The 20,420-nt window shown below is 41.0% G+C and overlaps 1 protein-coding gene across 5 annotated transcripts in view; it reads right to left on the reverse strand.

Moving 5' to 3' along the window:
- The window catches only part of SLC4A7 (solute carrier family 4 member 7), a 173,858-nt gene that overhangs the window by 103,528 nt on the left and 49,910 nt on the right, over positions 1 to 20,420 (reverse strand). The window contains exon 1 of one of the 5 annotated variants that reach the window (XM_075062472.1): positions 17,718 to 17,805. The exons of the other annotated variants lie outside the window; for them this stretch is intronic. Coding sequence (XP_074918573.1) covers positions 17,718 to 17,753 — 36 coding nt within the window. The 5' untranslated portion in view covers positions 17,754 to 17,805. Of the gene's footprint in view, positions 1 to 17,717; positions 17,806 to 20,420 lie in introns of those variants that run through there. 5 annotated transcript variants of the gene reach the window in all.

A 20,420-nucleotide genomic window follows, 5' to 3' on the forward strand; every position in this document is an offset into this window, starting at 1 on the left:
CGTGGAATGACCTGCTGAGATAGTCTGCCAACTCATTCTGTAGTCCAGGGAGGTACAATGCTTGCAGATGTATCGAGTGTTCTACACAGAAGTCCCACAACATGAGCACTTCCTGGCACAGAGGAGAGGAACATGCACCCCCGTTGTTGATATAGAACATCACCATGGCGTTATCTGTCATAACTGATACACATGTTCCTATCAAATGGGCTTGGAAAGTCTGGCACACCAGGGGTATCACTCTCAGCTCTCAAATTTGCTCCCCCGTCAAGATCTGACATATCTGTCACTAGCGAGAGGAATGGCTGAGGGCTGGTGAAGAGGATCCCTGCACATACTATCTGTGGGCTGAGCCACCACTGGAGGGAGTCAAGTACCATGTGAGGCAGGGTTACAATCCTTTCCAAGCTGCCTCAGACCGGTCAATACACTAATGCTAACCATGACTGAAGAGGTCAAAGTCTGAGTCTGGCATGCTGCACTACCTAGGTACAAGCCGCCATGTGTCCCACAAGTTTCAGGCAATTCCCTGCTGTGATGGGGAACTGCCCAAGACCTCGTCTGATGTCGCCAAGGGACCAAAACCTTGCTTCCAGGAGGTATGCCCTGGCTTGTGTCGAGTCCAGTACTGCTCCTATAAACTCTCTTCTGAACCGAGGACAGCATTGATTTCCCCTCGTTCAGAAGAAGGCCCAATTCAAACGTCACTCTTATGAAGTCAACTTGTGCCTCCACTTGAGACCTGTACCTGCTGTAGGCGGAGGAACGCAGCCACAACTGCTATGCTCTTGGTAAGAACACGAGGCACCACTGACAGGCCAAAGGGGAGGACTGTGAACGAGTGTTGTTCACCACAAACCTGAGGTATTGTCTGTGGGATAAGGTTATTGCTAAGTGGAAGGACGCGTCCCTCAAGTAAAGAACAGCATACCAGTCTCCTGGATCCAATGATGGAGGCCAAAGAGACCATGCGGAACTTGAGCTTCTTCACAAATTTGTTGTGTTCTCACAGGTCTAGTATGGGCCTGAGCCCGCCCCTGGCTTTCAGTATTAGGAAATACCAAGAATAGAAACCCTTGCCCTTCTGCTCCTGAGGAATCTATTTCACCGTCCCTAGTAAAAGGAGCGAGTGCACCTCCTGTGTAATTAGTTGCTCGTGAGAGGGGTCCCTGAAGAGGGACAGGGAAGGGTGGAAGGGCACAAAACTGGATGGAGTATCCCCACTCTACCATGCGGAGCACCAAGCGGTCTGAAGTGACACAAGACCATGCACAGTAGAAAGGGGACAGTCAGGAGGAAAGGTAAGGCAGGGTAGATCTGTTTTTGTTCTGGTGCACTGTCTTCGACCGCACCTTCAAAAAGGCCAGTTTGGGGCCAGAAGGTGGTTTGGGATGGCCAAAGCCCTGGCCTGAGGACAGGTGCGGCCTTTTTCTGATGTTCCTATTCCTCCCCTGGGAGCCGTCCCTCTCATTCAAAGGGAATCCTAATCTTATGTTTTATATCTTACATTTATCTGACAGCATTCTGCTATCTGAAAATGCTAGGATCAAAACTATGGTGAAAGTCAAAACTATCTGTTAGGGTTAGACAACTTCAAATAGTTCCTCATTCTCAGAGTATACAACTTGTGTTTTGGGTCCTGTAACCCTGACTTTCTTCTGACCAGTCAGCACCACCATGGCCGTAGGTGCAATCAAAAGGGAAGCAGACAGTGCCACCAGCGGTGCCACCAATCCTGACACCGGCACAGAGTTATGACGACTATATGTATATGTGTCGTGCACTACCATCCTAAGAAAACAGTAGCCTCCACCTTTGTCACATGCTTTGACTTTCAATGTATTAATGTGTTTTCTAGACATATAGTGCAAATCAAGCCCTTTTTTAACAGTCAAGTAATCTAAGCATTCATTTTTGGAACATTATGAGGAACATCATAGATTATTAGGGTTAGAAGGGACCTCAGGAGATCATCTAGTCCAACCCCCTACTCAAAGCAGGACCAACCCCCAAATGGCCCCCTCAAGGATTGAACTCACAACCCTGGGTTCAGCACGCCAATGCTCAAACCACTGAGCTATCCCTCCCCCAAGAAGTGAGTGAAAATGGTATATGCACCTTCTTTTAAAGAAATACGTTTTCATCCACTTTTTAACCCTATGTGATAAGTCCCGTTAGACATACCCAAGAAACTAAGATCAGGTGAATTCTCCCTCCCCCATCCCACCAGCCCTCTCGTCCAGTCTGGAATTAGGGTTGCTGTGCCAGGGCACAGGGTGCTACTGTGGGTAGCCAGTGCCCCCTCTGCAGTTTAGTATAGCGCATCCACTGAATCAAGAAGCTACCTCTGCCCCTAACAAGTGCACAACCTGCTTGGCTGCAGATTTAGTTAGAGAATACAGTGAGATTCAGAGGCAAGTTGCTTCTAGTTTTTGGGTTGTATCTGATTTATTTCAGGATCTTATTCTGATTCTTTAGAATCTCAGAATTGTTTCCAACCTAGAGGTTTACCCAAATCAGATTTCAATTTGCAACCACTGTTCAATATCAAATTCCTTTCCTGTAAATAAGAGCCAAGCTAGTCATGCCAAGTTTCCATAGCTGCACACCAACTGTAGCATTTACAAGAACTTGAATTTCTTGTTAAACATTATATATACACATATATACACATATGTATGTACACAAACAAAAACTATAACAAGTAAACTTGACCTCTTTCTACCACAGACAGGACACGTTTTTGTATAGAATATTTCATACTAACAGCATTCCAAAATGCTGTATACAGTTATGACTAATAAAAGAAATGCAGGTTAATTAACAGCGGGAGGAAAAATTATGAAGTATATGCAAGGGAGAAAATGTTTTCAAGTGAGATTTAAAATGGGAGGGAAAGTAAAACAGCCTTTTGTATATCTATCTTAGTTAGTCTATAGGAAAACTATGCGTATTAACAATGGTTAGATTGTATAAAGGGGAAAAGAGGTAATGCTAGTCAGGGGTGAAAGTAACTCACACCACTTACTGGTACGGGGCTGGCTTCAGCCCCCGGAAGGGGTGGGGCCTCAGGCAGAAGGGGCAGGACTGGAGGGTCAGCATCCCCATCCAGCCCTTCCAGGCCACCTGGCCCATGCCACCCAGGGCTCCCGTGGCAATTTAAAGGGCCCAGGGGAGCTGCTCCCATTGCCCTCATCAGCGGTCAAGCAAAGGCAAAAGGGGCACGGACATTAAAGCACTGCAGGTTTCTTTGCTGCAGCAGCGCTTTAACGTTACTGCGCTTTAACGTTGCTGCCCCCCAACCCCCATCGGCAGCCCTGCTGGTACAGAACCCACCAGCAGGGCCTCCAATGGGGAGGCAAAAGGGGCTGGATACGGGCCGGTACGGGTTCTTACTGGTACATTGTACCAGCCTTTACCAGCTCACTTTCACCCCCAGTGCTAGTTATGCAGGGAGAAAAAGTAGACAGAGAAAGAACTGCAAGACAGGCTGGTGCAAATGCATGATGGGTTTATAAACAAAAGGCAATTCAGAACAGGATCCTGAAGAATGAGATATTTAATGGGCATTTCTGGATGTACAGTATTCTGTACACACTAGTCTGGACAGCATAGTCTTGAAGAGGAGAGAGAGAAAAGGAATCTAAGGGCTTGGCTACACTGGAGAGTTGCAGCGCTGGTGATGGGGTTACAGCGCTGCAACTCACTCTGTGTCCACATTTGCAAAGCACAGCCAGCGCTGCAACTCCCTGGCTGCAGCGCTGGCTGTACACCTGGTCTGCTTAGGGTGTAGCGATTCCAGCGCTGGTGATGCAGCACTGCTCATCAAGTGTGGCCACCAAAAGCGCTTTTATTGGCCTCCTGGGTATTAAGAGGTATCCCAGAATTCCTGTCCACAACAAACCAGAAGAATGGCTGAACTACAAGCTCCCCGGACCTACTTATCTAAAAAACAAACACAGCTGTTCTTTGCTCCAGTGAGCGAGTGGAGGCAGGGGAATTGCTTTGGAATGTTCACAGCTGTTTGCTTGAGGAGAGAGGGGAGGGGGGAGTCCATGTTGAGCAGCTGCTTATGTGGTCTGAAGGCTATTTAGTAGTGCATAATTTGCATTTAGGGAATAAGAGAGGGGTTGGGGAAGGGTCAAAACTTTTAAAATGATTGAAGGTAGGTGCTGTGTATCTTCCAGTCCTTAGAACTTGCAAGGTAGGGAGCTGACAGTGTCAGCTCCAAAAATCCGCTCTCTGTCTCCCCCATGCTCCCTGTCACACTTCCACCCCACCCCCGTTTTGAAAAGCACGTTGCAGCCACTTGAACGCTGAGATAGCTGCCCACAATGCATCACTCCCAACAGCGCTGCAAACGCTGCAAATGTGGCCACACTGCAGCGCTGGTAGCTGTCAGTGTGGCCACACTGTAGCGCTTTCCCTACACAGCTGTACGAAGACAGCTGTAACTCCCAGCACTGTACAAATGTAAGTGTAACCATACCCATAGATTAAGATTTCATGAGGTTTAGGCAAAGTAGCATCTAATGGGCAAAGTTGTGGAAATGACAACAGCCATTTATTAACATAAGAAATGCCATAGTTTAAGAGATTCAATTTAGAAAAAAGGTTAAATAACTTGTTCCATTCAACTTCTCATACTGCTTGCATCCATATGATAGCTAAGCACATTACAGAGGTACATTTAACAGTGTGATTGCTATTTGTCATGTGTTTGCTCTCCCCTTCCTCCCCTACTTCCCAGGGAAAATTATTTGGGGGTGGGGGGGACTTTCATTTTTCTTTCATTTCATGATGTACCATGCACTGTTAGAGAACAATGTCAAAAAGTGCACCCTGGTAATATATCTAGGGGAAAAAATAATGTAATGCATTGATCCAACAGGAAGGAAAAGCCTGGAAAGAGTACAGTTGAAAAAGACTTACAGGGTCATATGGAGATACATTTGCTATTCAATATGGCTGCAAATTAGCGCAATGTAATATTGATCTAAACCGACAGGGGTATAACATCACAAAAGCACGGAGACAAGTACAGTAATTATCTATGCTCTTCATCATACAAACTCATTGAAGTCAGTGGCAAAGCACCCACTGACTTTCATGATGCAGGATCAGGATTTACATAACTCTGGTGCAACCATAACAGATGAATTAAGTCCTGGGCAACCCATTATCAGAAAGACAGACAAGTTGAAAGAAAAATTATTAGAAGGAAGGAATAACTAAAGTATTACAAATGAATAAAAAACTTAATTATGCCTCTTGAGTATGCTTAAGGACATAACAGTCCAGTATGTGACACTGTGCTATCAAAAAAACAAATTAAACTGAAAATAAATCTCCCCCCATTAACTTCTTTCAGTTACAGTATTTGAGCTGTTACTTTAAACTCTATTGGGTATACGATTTCCAGAGGAAAAAAAGTGTGATTTTCAAGTCACCTACATTGCTTTAAATATGGTGTTTGAGTCAACTGTCCTAAAAGAAAAGTTTTAGAGCATCAAATGAAGACAGTTTTGCCCAGCCCATTGTGAAAGTCCACAATGTAATGGCAGATAGAACAAGCGAACATTTAAAAAAAACCTACAAGTGGAATAAGTTTCTCAATACCACATTCTGAAACTGTATTTTGCAGTATCACTTAAACTGACCTTACTATTTACCATCCTTTGCTCTTAATGACACAAATGAAAGAGGTACGTTGCCAATTATGCACATACAGAAGTGGCCTTCAAATCTCCATCATGTGAAAGCGGCACATCTATTGAGATTAGATTACCAAAAGGCATGCATGACCTTGTAAACCCTCCTGTTACACTGCTATCTCAGTGTATCCAATTTATGCAGAGACTCTTCCAAGAATAAACTACTAGCAACCACAAACATCTTACATCCAGAAAGCATATCATTCATAACCTTCATTCTTTGGAAAGACAATACTACACTAGGAGCATCATATCATTTATAAAGTCAGTTAGAACCAAAAACCAGATATTTTAAACGTAAGTCAGACATAAGGTAACTAACTGTTCAGTTAAACTATAATACTAACTTCAAGACATAGCGTCTCTCTTGCTAAAGATAGATATATAGGGTATAGACTTCCAATAATCATATAAAATCTGCCAGGCCAGTTTTAGCTCATAAAGCTGAAGAGGCAGCTGTTATAGCTTCACATTAAAAAGAGTCAGGAGGCATAAGCCTGCATTCTAGTTACTGGATAAAGAGTAAACTAAGTAGGACTGTGTGAACCTATTTAGTTTCCCTTCTCTGGCAATTCCATGTAAACAGCCCAGAATAAACTGATTAGTGTTACCAACTGTCCCTTTGCAGTCTCCAGTGGTTTCCATGTGTGAAATATTACTTGCGCTGATCCTACAGACACATAAAAAGATGGAGGAGAGTAGTGGGGGTAGAAAACAAAAGCAAAAGTTTAAACTCATTCTGGACAAATTCAATAGATTTAAATTTCAGTTTCTCTCTTTTTTGTTAAAGAATAGGAATTAAATACCTTGGGGGTTTTTTCCTCTCTTTATATTTTATTAGCCTTTTTACTCTTCTTGATTTTTTTTTTTTAAATAAGCAATGACGACACTGTCTCAAAAAAAGGTGGGGAGGGGAGAAGGGGCAGGATAGTTTAGTGCAGGGCTAGGCAACCTATGGCACGCGTGCCGAAGGCAGCATGCAAGCTAATTTTCAGTGGTGCTCACACTGCCCGGGTCCTGGCCACCAGTCCGGGGGGCTCTGCATTTTAAATGAAGCTTCTTAAACATTTTTAAAACCTTATTTATTTTACAGACAACAATAGTTTAGTTATATATTACAGACTTATAGAAAGAGACCTTCTAAAAACATTAAAATGTATTACCGGCATGCGAAACCTTAAATTAGAGTGAATAAATGAAGACTTGGCACACCACTTCTGAAAGGTTACCGACCCCTGGTTTACTGCTTTTCTGACATGCCTCTTATTGGCTGTTTCTAAAAGGGGAGCAGCATGTTTTTCCATCTGTGGATACTTTGACCTAGAACAAGACCCTAGGATGATTTCCTGTAGTTGTGGGAAGATTCTTCTGGTGACCCATAGAAAACTGAAAGAATGCTTACCTGCTTCCCCAGGCTGCTGAGCACCCATATGAGTATTGTAGGAGGGACTTTGGTACCCCTTAGATCTGTACTCATTAAAAGACAGATGACATTTAGTACACCCAGCAAGACTTAATCGCTCCTTCCCCAAAGTATGCTCTAATGATTTGACTGTATGAGAAACTAAGTCCTATCGCTCTGTTCTGTACAGTACAGACTTCTCAGTGCTGTTTGCTCTCAGTGGTGAAACTCAGGCTGTGAGGAGTAGGATTGAGACCCCTTCCTGCCTTTAAGATACAGAGCTCTTTTCTCCAGCAGACTGGATGAGAATAGGCAAGGTGCAAGTCTCATTCTGCTACCCACTATAGCAGACATCCACAAACTGTTCATACCTTTAATTTGGAGCACTTATTTGCCTGCTCAACAACACTCCCACTTAGAGGAGGAATGGAAAGTCTCAGAATGCACACAAGAAAGGTGTCTGCACAGACCAAATGCACCAAACATACTTCCTTCCCCAAGGCAGAAAGCTTAGAAGAAAGGGGTTTTAACCCTTACAGGCTCACTACTTGCTAACTAATGCTAGGAAAATTATCTTCTAGAAAGGAAGCCTGGGCCATCCAATATTTCTGCTATAGGCAGGACACCTAGGCAGCTTGGGAAAGAGGGAGCACCAAGATTATGGATTTTAAGCCTTGTCATAAACAGATAGTTAAGGGTTAATGACTCTTACTTGTAAAGGGTTAAAAAACTCAGTAAAGCTGGCTGACACTTGACCAGAGGACCAATGTGGGGACAAGATACTTTCAAATCTTGGTGGAGGGAAGTCTTTGTTTGTGCTCTTTGTTTTGTTCGGTTGTTCCCTTTTGGGACTAAGAGGGACCAGATATACATCCAGGCTCTCCAAATCTTTCTAAATCAGTCTCTCATATTTCAAACTTGTAAGTAATCAGCCAGGCAAGGCGTGTTAGTCTTATGTTTGTTTGTTTTCTCAACTTGTAAATGTTTCTTTTTGCTGGAAGGATTTTTACCTCCTTTTGCTGTAACTTTGAATCTAAGGCTAGAGGGGGTTTCCTCTGGGCTATATGAATCTGAGTACCCTGTAAAGTATTTTCCATCCTGATTTTACAGAGATGATTTTTACCTTTTCTTTCTTAATTAAAAGCTTTCTTTTTTAAGAACCTGATTGATTTTTCCTTGTTTTAAGATCTAAGGGGATTGGGTCTGGACTCACAAGGGATTGGTGGGGGAAAAGGAGGGAGGATGGTTAATTCCTCCTTGTTTTAAGATCCAAGGGATTTGGATCTGTGTACACCAGGCAATTGGTGAAGCCTCTCAAGGCAACCCAGGGAGGGGAAGTTTGGGGGAGGGACAGGGAGTGCGCCAGACACTGAATTTCTGGCTGGTGGCAATGTTACCAGATCTAAGCAAGTAATTAAGCTTAGAAGTGTTCATGCAGGTCCCTACATTTGTACTCTAAAGTTCAAAGTGGGGGAAAAAACCTTGACAAAGCCACAGCTTGCAATGACCCCAGAAGTGTTGCGGCGAGGAGACAACCCAGTACTGCAGGCTAGAAGCATTCTGCCGCAGAATGAGTGGCCTGTAGCTGCATAATGGGATCCTGGTCCATGACCGGGCCTCATAGGCACTGTGTTGTGATACAAGTAAATAAAAATGAAAAAGTTTAGAATACCCACCCACTTTGAGTACTGAGACAGTGTCCTCTCCTGGTTTTCCTACCTCCCTAATCACTCGTTCAGCATCCCCACTTCAACTTTCTGTGGGGCGTTCCACAGGGCTCTGTCCTTGGGCCCATTCTCTTCTTCATCTACACCTTATCTCTGGGTAATCTTATCGACAAACAAATTCAACTTCCACATATGTCAAAGCAGGAATTTTCTGTAATATTTTATGACACTTATGTGTGCTCCTGTTTCCCTTTCACTTTGCATTGTTAAAAGGTTTTAATCTGCTCCTAGAACAGCACAGAAGGCATGCGCTACGCATGCAAGTTAGCGGTCTGTGAGGAACAAATAAGGTCATTAAAGAACTGGTTGAAACTAACCCCATTATCAACAGAGGATCCAGCAAGACAAAGATGTCCCAATGACTGAACAACAAACATCTAACAGCAGGAAACCCCAGCATGCACAGCATTTGAACAGAGCTGGAGAATACAAAAATGTCTGATGACTGGAATAAGATGGGCACTTTTGGAGGGACTAGGAAGCTCTGACAAAGAAGGTAGCCAGGAATGGAGTCCATCACGGTTTGACTAATGGCACTGGGTTGGCCAGAATGAACTTTGACTTAACTTCCACCTCTCTGTGCTAACCTATGAACCTTTAGATTCTGTATGCCAGGTGATTAATAGCTACCTTGTTTTGAAAAAAAGTTGCCTCATATCACTGCAAATACTCAGTGAGAGCCCTGAGCCCTTAGAGGACACAGTACACGCCTCCCACAAGACTCTGGCTTGGCTGGATTCGCTGCAGGGAGCCACGGAGAGAGACAGGTTATTAGTGCCAAAAGCTCCAATCTTAAGAGCCTTGGAGGCCATGGGCCTGCCCCTGTGGAACTGAGTTGGTTTGTGGGGCCCAGCACACTATCCAAGTCACCCCCAGGAGACTGGTTAAAGGCTGGGGCATAGACAAGACCTTGTGACACCATCTCTATGCTAATGACTCTCAGATCTACCTTTCTGCATCTACCTGTCTCCTCCTGTCAAAACTAAAATCTTGGCCTGTCTCTTCTGCCATTTCCTTGTGGAGGTTTAACCATCAGCTCAAGGTAAATATGGTTAAACAGAGCTCCTAATCTTCCCTCCTCCCTCCCCACGTCCCCCTCATTTTTGCCTCATTTCTCAACTGCTGTGGACAATGCCACCATCCTGCCTGTCACTCAAGCCAGTAACCTGGGCATCATTTTTGACTCGTAACTCTCTTGGTTCTCACATTCAGGCCATAGTTAAATCTTGCCAATTATTTCCATATAACATTTCCAAGAAAAGGCCTTTCCTATCCATCCATACACCTAAAACTCTCACCAAAACTCTCAACATCTCAGTTACTGCAACATCCTTCTCTCTGGTCCTGACAAACGCAATTTGCCCAGCTCATATCCATTCAGAATTTTGCTAATCCAGATCATTTTCCTAACCTGTCACTTTGGCCATGTTATCCCTCTCTTTGATTCCCTCCACTGGCTCCCTCCTCCTCTTTTGCATCAACCATAAGCTGCTTGTATTCACTTTCAAGACCCTTCATGGTCTACCCACCCCACCTATCATTTCTCATTCACTATCAAGCTGTTGATGTTGACCTCTAATTGGCCCATGATGCCAGCTGTTGAAATTAATATGGGAGATCAAGAGACACTATATTTAACCATAATTCCTTTATTTAGTCCAAAAGACAAATGGTATTTTATACAATTACTCTAAACATCCCTGACAGCCTAAAAATAAGCAGTCACTATATCGAATACAGTAACGAAGTACGTGGTCAGTATACTCACAAACAGGCCATACCTAGGGAAAAGACTCTCATGCTAGGATGTCATAGCAGGATCAGGTAGGGTCTGAAAAAGAACCTCAAATTCGTAACTTTTTATACCCTTCAACAAATGAAATCATTGCTAACTATTGACTTCTGCTAAAAACCAATGAGACAATTCACGCTTAGGATTTACCACCTTTCTTCCCAAGGCCTTTCCTCCCTACCTCTTCCTCCTGTTCTTGCTGACCAACAGTTTTTCCTTTGTACCTGAGTTCACATAGGCCCTAGTTTTTTCAACAACACTTGTGTGCGGCATGGAAAGGAACAGGTTGGCTTGTTTGAAGACAGATTCTCAGTCTTATTTAAAACCAGACATCACTATCAGTCAGAGCAGCCTTCTTTTTTAGAAACTTCCTCTTATTTCGTTGGTTATCCTTTGAACCAGACACCCAATATATCACTCATTTTCAAGGCCTTTCTTCCATTTGCTAGTCAAGGCCTCTCTTTACAACATATACATAATTCCTTAGCCAAACTTAAACTAACCCTAATTCTTTAATTTCAGATTTATTGTACACCAGCACTGATTCCCCACTTGTTAGATTTTCAAACACACACACCTGTGCTTTCTTTCAAGCTTCCTCATGCAAATATCCATAAACCTACCTCATTATCCATCTTCAAATCCTTCCTTAAAATTCTACTTTGCATGATGCCCACCAAAAAAAAACCAAACACACAAAACACCACCACTTTACAACTATTAGGCTTCCGGTTAGCAAAATAGACTTTGATTTCTGCAAACTAATGCTAATTCACTGTTCACTTGTACTCCTCCATCTGTCTACATACATCTCTTGTCTTATACTTAGGCCACGTCTATACGACGCGCCATTTCGGCGCGTTAAAATCGAAAGCTCGGAGTTCGATATATCGCGTCTCGCCTAGACGGGGATATAGCGAACCCAGAGCGCGCTTACATCGATTCCGGAACTCCACCAAAACAAATGGAGTTCCGGATTCGACATGGCGAGCCACGCACATCGATTCGGCGCGGTGAAAACGGGTGAGTAACTCGATTTTAGATATTCGATTTCAGCTACGCTATTCTCGTAGCTGAAATTGCGTATCTAAAATCGATTTTCACGCGTCGTGTAGATGGGGCCTTAGACAATGGGGTCCTGGTCCTATGTACTTAGGGCTCCTAAGTACTATGGTGGTAATAATGATGGGGTTTACTCTTTGAATCTCTTCTCACACTTAATGTTTAGACAATAAGCAGAATTTTTTTTTTGATTCTTCAATGTACTATTCTTCTTAAAACTAGACACTTAATGAAGTAGTCACTAAACCAAGATTAATATTTAGATAGAATTATACACTTTTCTGTCTAAAGAATATTTCAGATATGGTGTTTGTATATGTTATATTTATAAGGTGATTAAAAATAACTAATCCAGAGAAGCATGCATCTTGGCAGACTTTAGCCTTTCCCTAAACAAGCTCAGCTGTCCACAGCCAATATGTATTAATACATACCCTGACCCAACAGACAATAATGACGCACAGAAAATTAAATCTGAAGTGAGCTTTCCCACTCTGTCTTCTGTGCAATCTCTTCTCACTGTGTAACTCGTCTAATGTTATGCAGTCTCATACTCAGGACCAATTTCAAATGGGTTTATTGCCAAACTACATTGCAGAGTAGCAACTTGCCAGCAATAATACATCTTGACAGCAATGCACAAAAAAGTATTATTCCAACAGACTTACAATCTAATGAAATACAATAAATCAGTCTCTCATTCTGGTTGACAATGATCATCACCAGCTTTTGAAACCATTAACCTTGGGTTATTCTTTATATAACTGTGGACCCTGGTAGGGCCAAACACAGTTGCTTGAGCAACTTCCCCCCCACCCCCCAATTTTAAATTTGAGCCAACGCTCATCTGTCCCATATATGGTTCCACAAAGCCAAAAGGGGCTTTGTTTGGGCTGCAGTGTTTTCAGTATTTGCATGACACAGATTTACATCTACATTTTAATCAGGCACAGCTGTGTGTTTGACTTCCCTTTTCTACAGCACAGATTAGGGGCCTATGTAAGAGATGGGCAACTGAGGCTCAAACCAAGCAAAAAGGTAATGATTAGTATGGTTAAGGAGGAGAAACACAGACAGAATGTCAGACCATCCCCTCCTGAAGAGGGACTTTGCTCGCCTTTAGTCGATTCAAGTTTACAGCTTTCTGGGCTCACTGGCTCTTGAGTTGCCTGCATATATTCAGGCAGCAGCAGTTAATTAACATCTGTACTTTCAAGGAGTTGATAACCTTTCCTTTTCAATGTAGGGACTTCACTACAATCGTCCATGCCTTTATCACCTCTAGACTGGACTAATGTCATGCTCTATATTTGGGATCTCTCACAGACCAATCTGACAATTCAGCTGGTGCAGAATGCAGCCATTTGCTTCCTACAGAAAATACTGTTCTTGTGTCTGTACTCTAGGCTATTTTCTCATAAGTTATTCAGTATAATTCGAGATGTTGGCTTTGACCTAAAAGAAAAAAATTTAGATGAATTTAAATGTACTTTTTGACTACACGGAAATTTTTGCTAGGGGAAAAAAGAAATCACTACTTTAGTTGATAAAATGTTGAAAACCTTCCCCCATCCCACCCCAAACAAAATACACATTCTGTTAAAAAACAAAAATATTTTTAAAAATTTCATTGAAATTATTTTTTTCAGCCAGCTCTACTAAATAGCCATAAAAGACCTGCATCCTTGCTACCTTACAGGGAAGAAAGTGGTAGGTGGCAAGATTTTTTTCAATGAGAAGTCCTCAACTTAACTCTGGAATTTGTCTCCTGACCCTTACTCTGACAGAGCTCAAATCTGTTCCTGACCTTTAGGATATGCTATAAGGCTTTACTTTCATCATTCTTTTCCTAGTGTGAGTTGAGTGACATTTATCTTTCCCTCATTTCTACATCATGATTTTTTATAATGTTGACACTGATCTTTAATGATTTGAAACATACCCAGAACAGCTCATAACTGCATATTTAATATATAAAAATATATGCATTTAGGACCTCCTCCTCATTAATTGTTCTTTGTAAGTGTAAATCACTCATAGTTTCAGGCTGTTTGAACTGATATGCAGTCACTAGGAAGAATAAAACAGTCAGTTCACATTTCCTAAACGGTATATTTCATACCTCAAACAGCAATAAGTAATTAATTCAGTCACTCTGTTTACTATCTGTGTTTGTAGAGTGTTAATAATGTGCTTAGTACTATAAAGAACAGAGAAAATGGCCTTTTAGGCATATCTCTAAAACCCTTTTTTTTTTTTTTTTTGGTTAAATCAATACAGTTTGGTAGCAGAATACAAAAGGAGAAGGAATCTAGCAGACAGGTGAACATTACATACAATATCCCCTATTTTGAAAAAAAAATCAAAGTTTTGACATTATCTGAACTTTCATTTTGACTGCACAATTCACATGAATAAAAAACATAACAGGAAGTCAAGAAAACTGAACTCACAACTAAACAGCGTACTTTTTAAAATGTCTCATTTTCTGTGTGCGCTCTTCAGATAGCTACTACAGTTTTTAAAAAAAATATTAGTAGCATTATCACTTACAATGCACTTTCCCTCCATTTCCTAAAAACTTTAACCTTCAGAAAGCTAGATTTCTGAATCACACACCCAATGTACACATCATATCCTGCACATGAAAAGATGCCTGTGAGTCAAAATATACCAGTTACTGTAATAAGTACTCAAGCTTTTTTTGAGGGGGGGAGGGGCGGAGGGAGAGGAGGGGAGCAAAGAGAATGCTGCAGTTTAAGAAACCAGTCTCCCAGAACTGCCATCTAGGTCCAAAAACATCAGATATTATCCTAGGCATTGTCTATTCCAAGACTTTTTCCTCCATAAAATTTCCCAATTTACTACTGGTACCGCTCCACCAGTGGTAGCATCCGTGGGAGCTCTAGCATAGATTAGGGTCCAACAGCCTCTGGTGGTTTGGGTTTTTTTGGTTTTGTTTTATTAATTACAGTATCCTAATTACAGGACTGCTTGAAGTAGGGTTTGATGACATGGCAATTATATCACTGGCAGCCATCAGCACTAAAGTTTACATTAGAACTCTACCATTACCACCAGTTGAATTTTGCCAGTAAAAAATTTTAGGTAAGAAAATCTCAAGCAGACATAGCCTTTAGGTAAGGTTCTATTCTCAGAGTGACTAGGTAATAATGGCATTGTGGGGTTCCACATTTATTAACTCATTTAAATATTAATGTTGCTCAGTTTTTAAGTAGAAAGATTTTTCTGGAACCAGCCTTGTAGAACTAAGCCTGGGACCGGAAAAGCAAAATTAAGTTCTTTCTGGCAAGTGTACTGTGATGAGTACGTTTTGCTGTCTTACACCTGTACAACTCTTTCAGCTTAAGTGGGGGTGCAAAGGAGGTCCTGCAAGAAGAATTTACTTAACTAGTTTGTTGATGCATAAGTCAGGTGCATCAGCTTTGACTAAAAGAGCCCAGTGCTACTACGCTGAATGAACTATTTCTGCAGGATTAGGAGTAGTAAAAACACTAAACATTTTGTTTATACTGAAGTGAGCAGATGCAACTAAATACTCCCCAGTTATCCATTTGTGTAATAAAGCACTTATTTTACTCTATCACTTTTCAGCACGGATCTTCATTTTCAACCTTTAGAACTCTAGTAAGCACACCTGTTGAGACTAAAATGCAGTACAAGTCCACAGACCTGCATACTAATTTTCCATTTTGAATTTATCAAAACAACATACTTACCTCAGACCTCTTCTCCTCTCTATCCCACTTGCTATTTCCAAAAGACACAGAAGACAACTGCCATTTTCCAGACTTCAACCACGAACACTGCAATAGGCAGTATTCCAAGAGAATAGAGAAAAATCTAAGGTATACCAGATATATTTATTTATTCAATGAATTCTACCTGTGAATATTTAAGAATCCTCTGGTCACATAACTATCTTTATATTTAGAAACTTCTTGCTAATCACAACCACCTTAAGAGTATCATGGGAGAGACTGAAAGGAAGACTTGAGTTCTAAGGCTCATCCCCATTAATATGACTCCAGGTACACAAAAGACATTTAGAATATTTGAGAGATTTCACTGACCAGCCAGCCCCTTAATCCTGACTCCATTTGTCCCAGCAAAATCCAGCAGCTCAGACAAACAACTGTCTTGCTCCAACAGGATTCACGCTTTAAAATCCTTCACTTTGTTTAGAACAACCGCAGCAGTACTTCAATGAAGCCTCCAAAGCAGCATCTTAGAATCATTAAATTTTTACAGAAGCAGAGTAAGGAACACTAAAAGATAAAAATATATACTTGTTTTTATAAAAAGATGTATAATCCTTTTTAGAAAAAAAGGTTTAAAAACAGTGTGTATATATGTGAAAATGACCAAACACCTTCAGGATATATACTATTTTTAAGTAATGTATTACTACCACTTTGGTAGCACCTCTGGATCGCAATCAGGGTGATATCATAGTACTACGGGTACTATACAAACAAAATGACAGCCCACATTTCAAAGATGTTACAATCTAGAATTTAGACAATATGCAACAGGTGGATAAACCATAAAACAATCTGAAGAGAAGTGAGAGGAAAGGAGGAGGACAAGGTAACATGAGAGACAGGTGTATTAGCATAAATTGGCACACAGAAGATTGGACACAGATGGTCACTGGCCCTAACCAACACCAAGTGATTAGCAGGCCATCAGGGCAAACAGCCTGCAATATATTACTCAAATGTTTAGTAATATTTTAACTTATGGGAACATCATTGACCTTTTCAGTACTATGGGTGTTGAACTACAAGATCTTTTAGCGATATCTTCAGCCAGAGGCGCAAATCTAGATTACAGTTAAACATACAGGAAACAAATCTATGCCTGGACATTTAAAGCTAAAGCAGATTACCTTCAAACATCAAATCAGCTTTAACCGGTATCTAATTAAGCAAAAGTAACAGCCCCCAATGATATATACATGACAGAATTAATGCTGATACAAGTTCTGCATCCAGAGTTAAAGGTAACTGCATAATTGCATTGGGGGGGTGGGGGAACAAAAAAAAAAAAGTTTCTCTACTATAGAGCCCCTGTAGCAAATAAGACCATTGCAGCTAGATGCATTTTACATCTGACTTTTTTTTTTTTTTTAAGAGATTCATTAAAACTGTATTGTAACGTCAGTAGTAATGGATTAATGCAATTAAAAAAATCAGAAAGCCCATTAAACCTCCAAAATGCTCCAGTGGACTTTTAACTTAAATCTCAGGGAAATTTCACCCATCATCTTTTGTTTCCTTTGGGTTCTAATTAAACTTCAAGCCCTGCTGAACACTTCACTGAGATAAATGACTGTGATAAAAGCTACACGTCTACAGACAGAAAGCCAGAGCCCATAATGGCATAAATTCATTACTTCAGTGTAGAGACTTGAAACAGAAGGGAATTTATAAACATACTATTAAAGACTTAAAGAAAAAAAAATTTAACCCCCAAAGGAACAATTTACAAAAGATGCTGAACCTTCTATGATAATCACAATATAGGCAGAACACTGCTGAAAAACAAACAGTTTGATTGGTAGGATATAATCAAGCTCCTGAGATCCCTCACCAGAAACTAACTGCCACACAGAATTACTTATTTTCCTCCGTAGTCAAATGGCCTTCAGTGAAGAAAAACAGAGTTGTAAACTAATAATTAAAAATCTTACTCAAAATCTGATAACAGATTATCTCAAGTCCAAAGGACTTACTTTTATAGATTAGGCCTACCAACAATTCAATCAAAAAACTTCCAGTTACACAGAAACTTCTAAACAGATATCTATGCTACAAAAATTATTTCCAGCCATGGTTCTTTCAAAGGAAATTACTTACACAACCAAAGACATGAGGATGTGATAGTGTTCTAAGACAGTGCTGACAAATATCCCCAGCTTTCCCTTAGCCTGTTATCAAAATACATTCAAAAAAGTGTTTGTTTTAAAAAAAGTTATACCATAGCTTTACACATACAGGTAGCAGCTTCTTCTCTGGATGAGCTCTTTCCATATTGATCTGCAGAAGGAGTAAACGTCCTTGTGCAAGACACCGTAATGTAATGAGTCTCTTGAGCTATCAGACTGTGTACACATGACTGATTTAGAACACTGGGCTTTACACAGATGTACTCCAGCAAATTGTTCTCTATCCTACAGCCAATCACTATCATGAAAGACTACTTAAACTCCCAAGCCAATAACTGCAACTACCACAGGGTCAACAGAATAGCAGAATTAGGGAACATAGCATGCCTTCAATTCCAACAGAGAAAACACCAAAAAAGGAACTGAAACTATGCAATTTGAGACCTAATGTTTTCTGCAAAAGCAACTACTAAAAACAGCTCAAACTGAAAAGTTATTATTTTTGCTCCGATTCAAGGCTTCATTAACATTATAAAATGAAAGCTAAGAAACAAAAAAATTAAACATCTGCTAAGTGTGTTTATACTTCTCTTATAGACCTTTTCAATGCATATTCATTCTGGAATCTGTTCCTTTCTCCACATACACACACTTCAGAAATCAAACATTCCTATTAGGGAACATAAACCAAGGATTTCTAAAATAATTATCTTTATATTTTGTTCCTTAGTGGAGGTGGATTTAAAAGTAACTTACATTTAGTTGGGGTAAAAAACAAAAAAAAAACTTCATTAGCAGTAACTAATTCAGTCTTGTTTATAGGCTATAAATTAATAACCAGATAAAGAGTATGTCTGCACTTCCCACCCAATCGGCAGGTAATAATCAATCTATCTTGAGTAGACGCGATACATCAATCCCCAAACACGCTCCCCGTCGACTCGAACTCCACCAGGGCGAGAGGCGAAAGTGGAGCCGACGGAGGAGTGGTGGCCATCAATCCCACGCCACCAGGACACGAAGTGAGTCAATCTAAGTCGATCTAAGATACGTCGACTTCAGCTACGCTATTCTCGCAGCTGAAGTTGAGTATTTTAGATCGATCCCCCATCACCACCACCATTGTGGACCAGGCCAAAGCCTTAAGCAAGATAACTATCCAGAACTATAAATAATTCATTCATATTATAGAAACAAAAAATATCTGAAAGTGAGAAAACTTGTTCTTCAATTCCCCTCCCCAACTTAATTATACAAATCCAAACCCCCCACAACACCTTTCCACAATTCCCATTATCGACCACAAGCTTCATGATTCATCACCCACCTATCAATCACAGAGGACATGGAAATCATGAATTTTAAAAAGCTATGTTAAATCTTAGAAGTAGCCATAAAAATACATTTGATTAGGCCCCAAACTCAGTGGGGAATTGCAACCTGACATGGTCACAGAGCCACTCAGGTTTGACCCATCCGTCACTCCATCTCCACCTACAGAGGAGCAGATGGGCCAAATCTGAGTGGTTTTGTGACCTAGCACAGGGATTGCAATGCCACTCATGTTTGGTCCATCCACCCCTCAATTAAATTTTCAGTGTCAGGGGCAGAGATAGCTCAGTAGTTTGAGCATTGGGTTGTGAGTGCTATCCTTGAGGGGACCATTTAGGAATCTGAGGCAAAAATCTACTGGGGATTGGTCCTGCTTTCAGCAGGGGGTTGGACTAGATGACCTCCTGAGGGCCCTTCCAACCCTGGTATTCTGTGATTCTAGCTAACTTTGGATACCCAATTTGAGAAGTCTAGGGCCTGATTCTTCAAAGTACTTGGCGTTTTAGAGAACTTTGTATGTTCAGAACAGTGATTAGTGCTCAATGCCAAGTGGTTAGTGCCAAGGTGTCAAGCAGGCACCCATAAAATGAGGAACACAATGGCCACCTGTGAAAGGTTTGCTATACGTGACTTGCCAGTCACCACATTAAAAATGCATAAACAAACCAACTAACCTGTGGTAGAGGCAAGAATAGATTCCAAATGCTCAAAGGGGAAATTCACTTGCCTGTACTATCTTGTCTTCTCATATAATTCACTATATATCTTCCAACTTCTGCAACAAATGAGGAAAGGATCTCACAGACCTCCTTCACTACACATCCTTGATTCAATCCCAGAGCACAGTCCATTCTGTGCACTGAATGAGGCAGTGGTCCATGGAAAAAAAATAGTATGTATTCATGTGATTAATACTATCATAAATACTCAGAGGCTGAATTAAGGTTGCCCATACAATCTTAATTCTGTCAATTCCTAAATTTGCATAGTCAAGCACTCAAAAGTTGACACAGGAAGTTACATTTTTAAAACCATGTTTTCAAAACAGTTTTAATGTTAAAAAAAAACCAAATTTTATCCTGTGGAATTATATTGACACCCACACACCACTTGCATCAGTAGAGCTCAGATCATTAGATCCATCACTTGAGCTAACAGTGTAACTGGCAGCAATACAAGGCTAAATCCAGGTGTATTTTCATGGGGATGGCAAAAGATACTTCACTGAAAACAAAGGTAACACTCTGCAAAATGTCAAGTCCCTCCTCCAAAAAACTAGAAACACTAGAGCTTTTCAGTTAAATGGTTGTCAATTTTTAAATATATTTTATTTATATATATGGCCATCAAGTGCGGCATATACCAAGGTGATGCACTGTCCCCGGTGCTGTTCTGCATAGGCTTAAACCCCCTCAGCCAGATAATCACAAGGACTGGATACGGGTACAGGTTCAGGAGTGGAACTACCATCAGCCACCTC

The sequence above is a fragment of the Chelonoidis abingdonii genome, chromosome 2, assembly GCF_003597395.2.
Source record: "Chelonoidis abingdonii isolate Lonesome George chromosome 2, CheloAbing_2.0, whole genome shotgun sequence".
Taxonomy (NCBI): domain Eukaryota; kingdom Metazoa; phylum Chordata; order Testudines; family Testudinidae; genus Chelonoidis; species Chelonoidis abingdonii.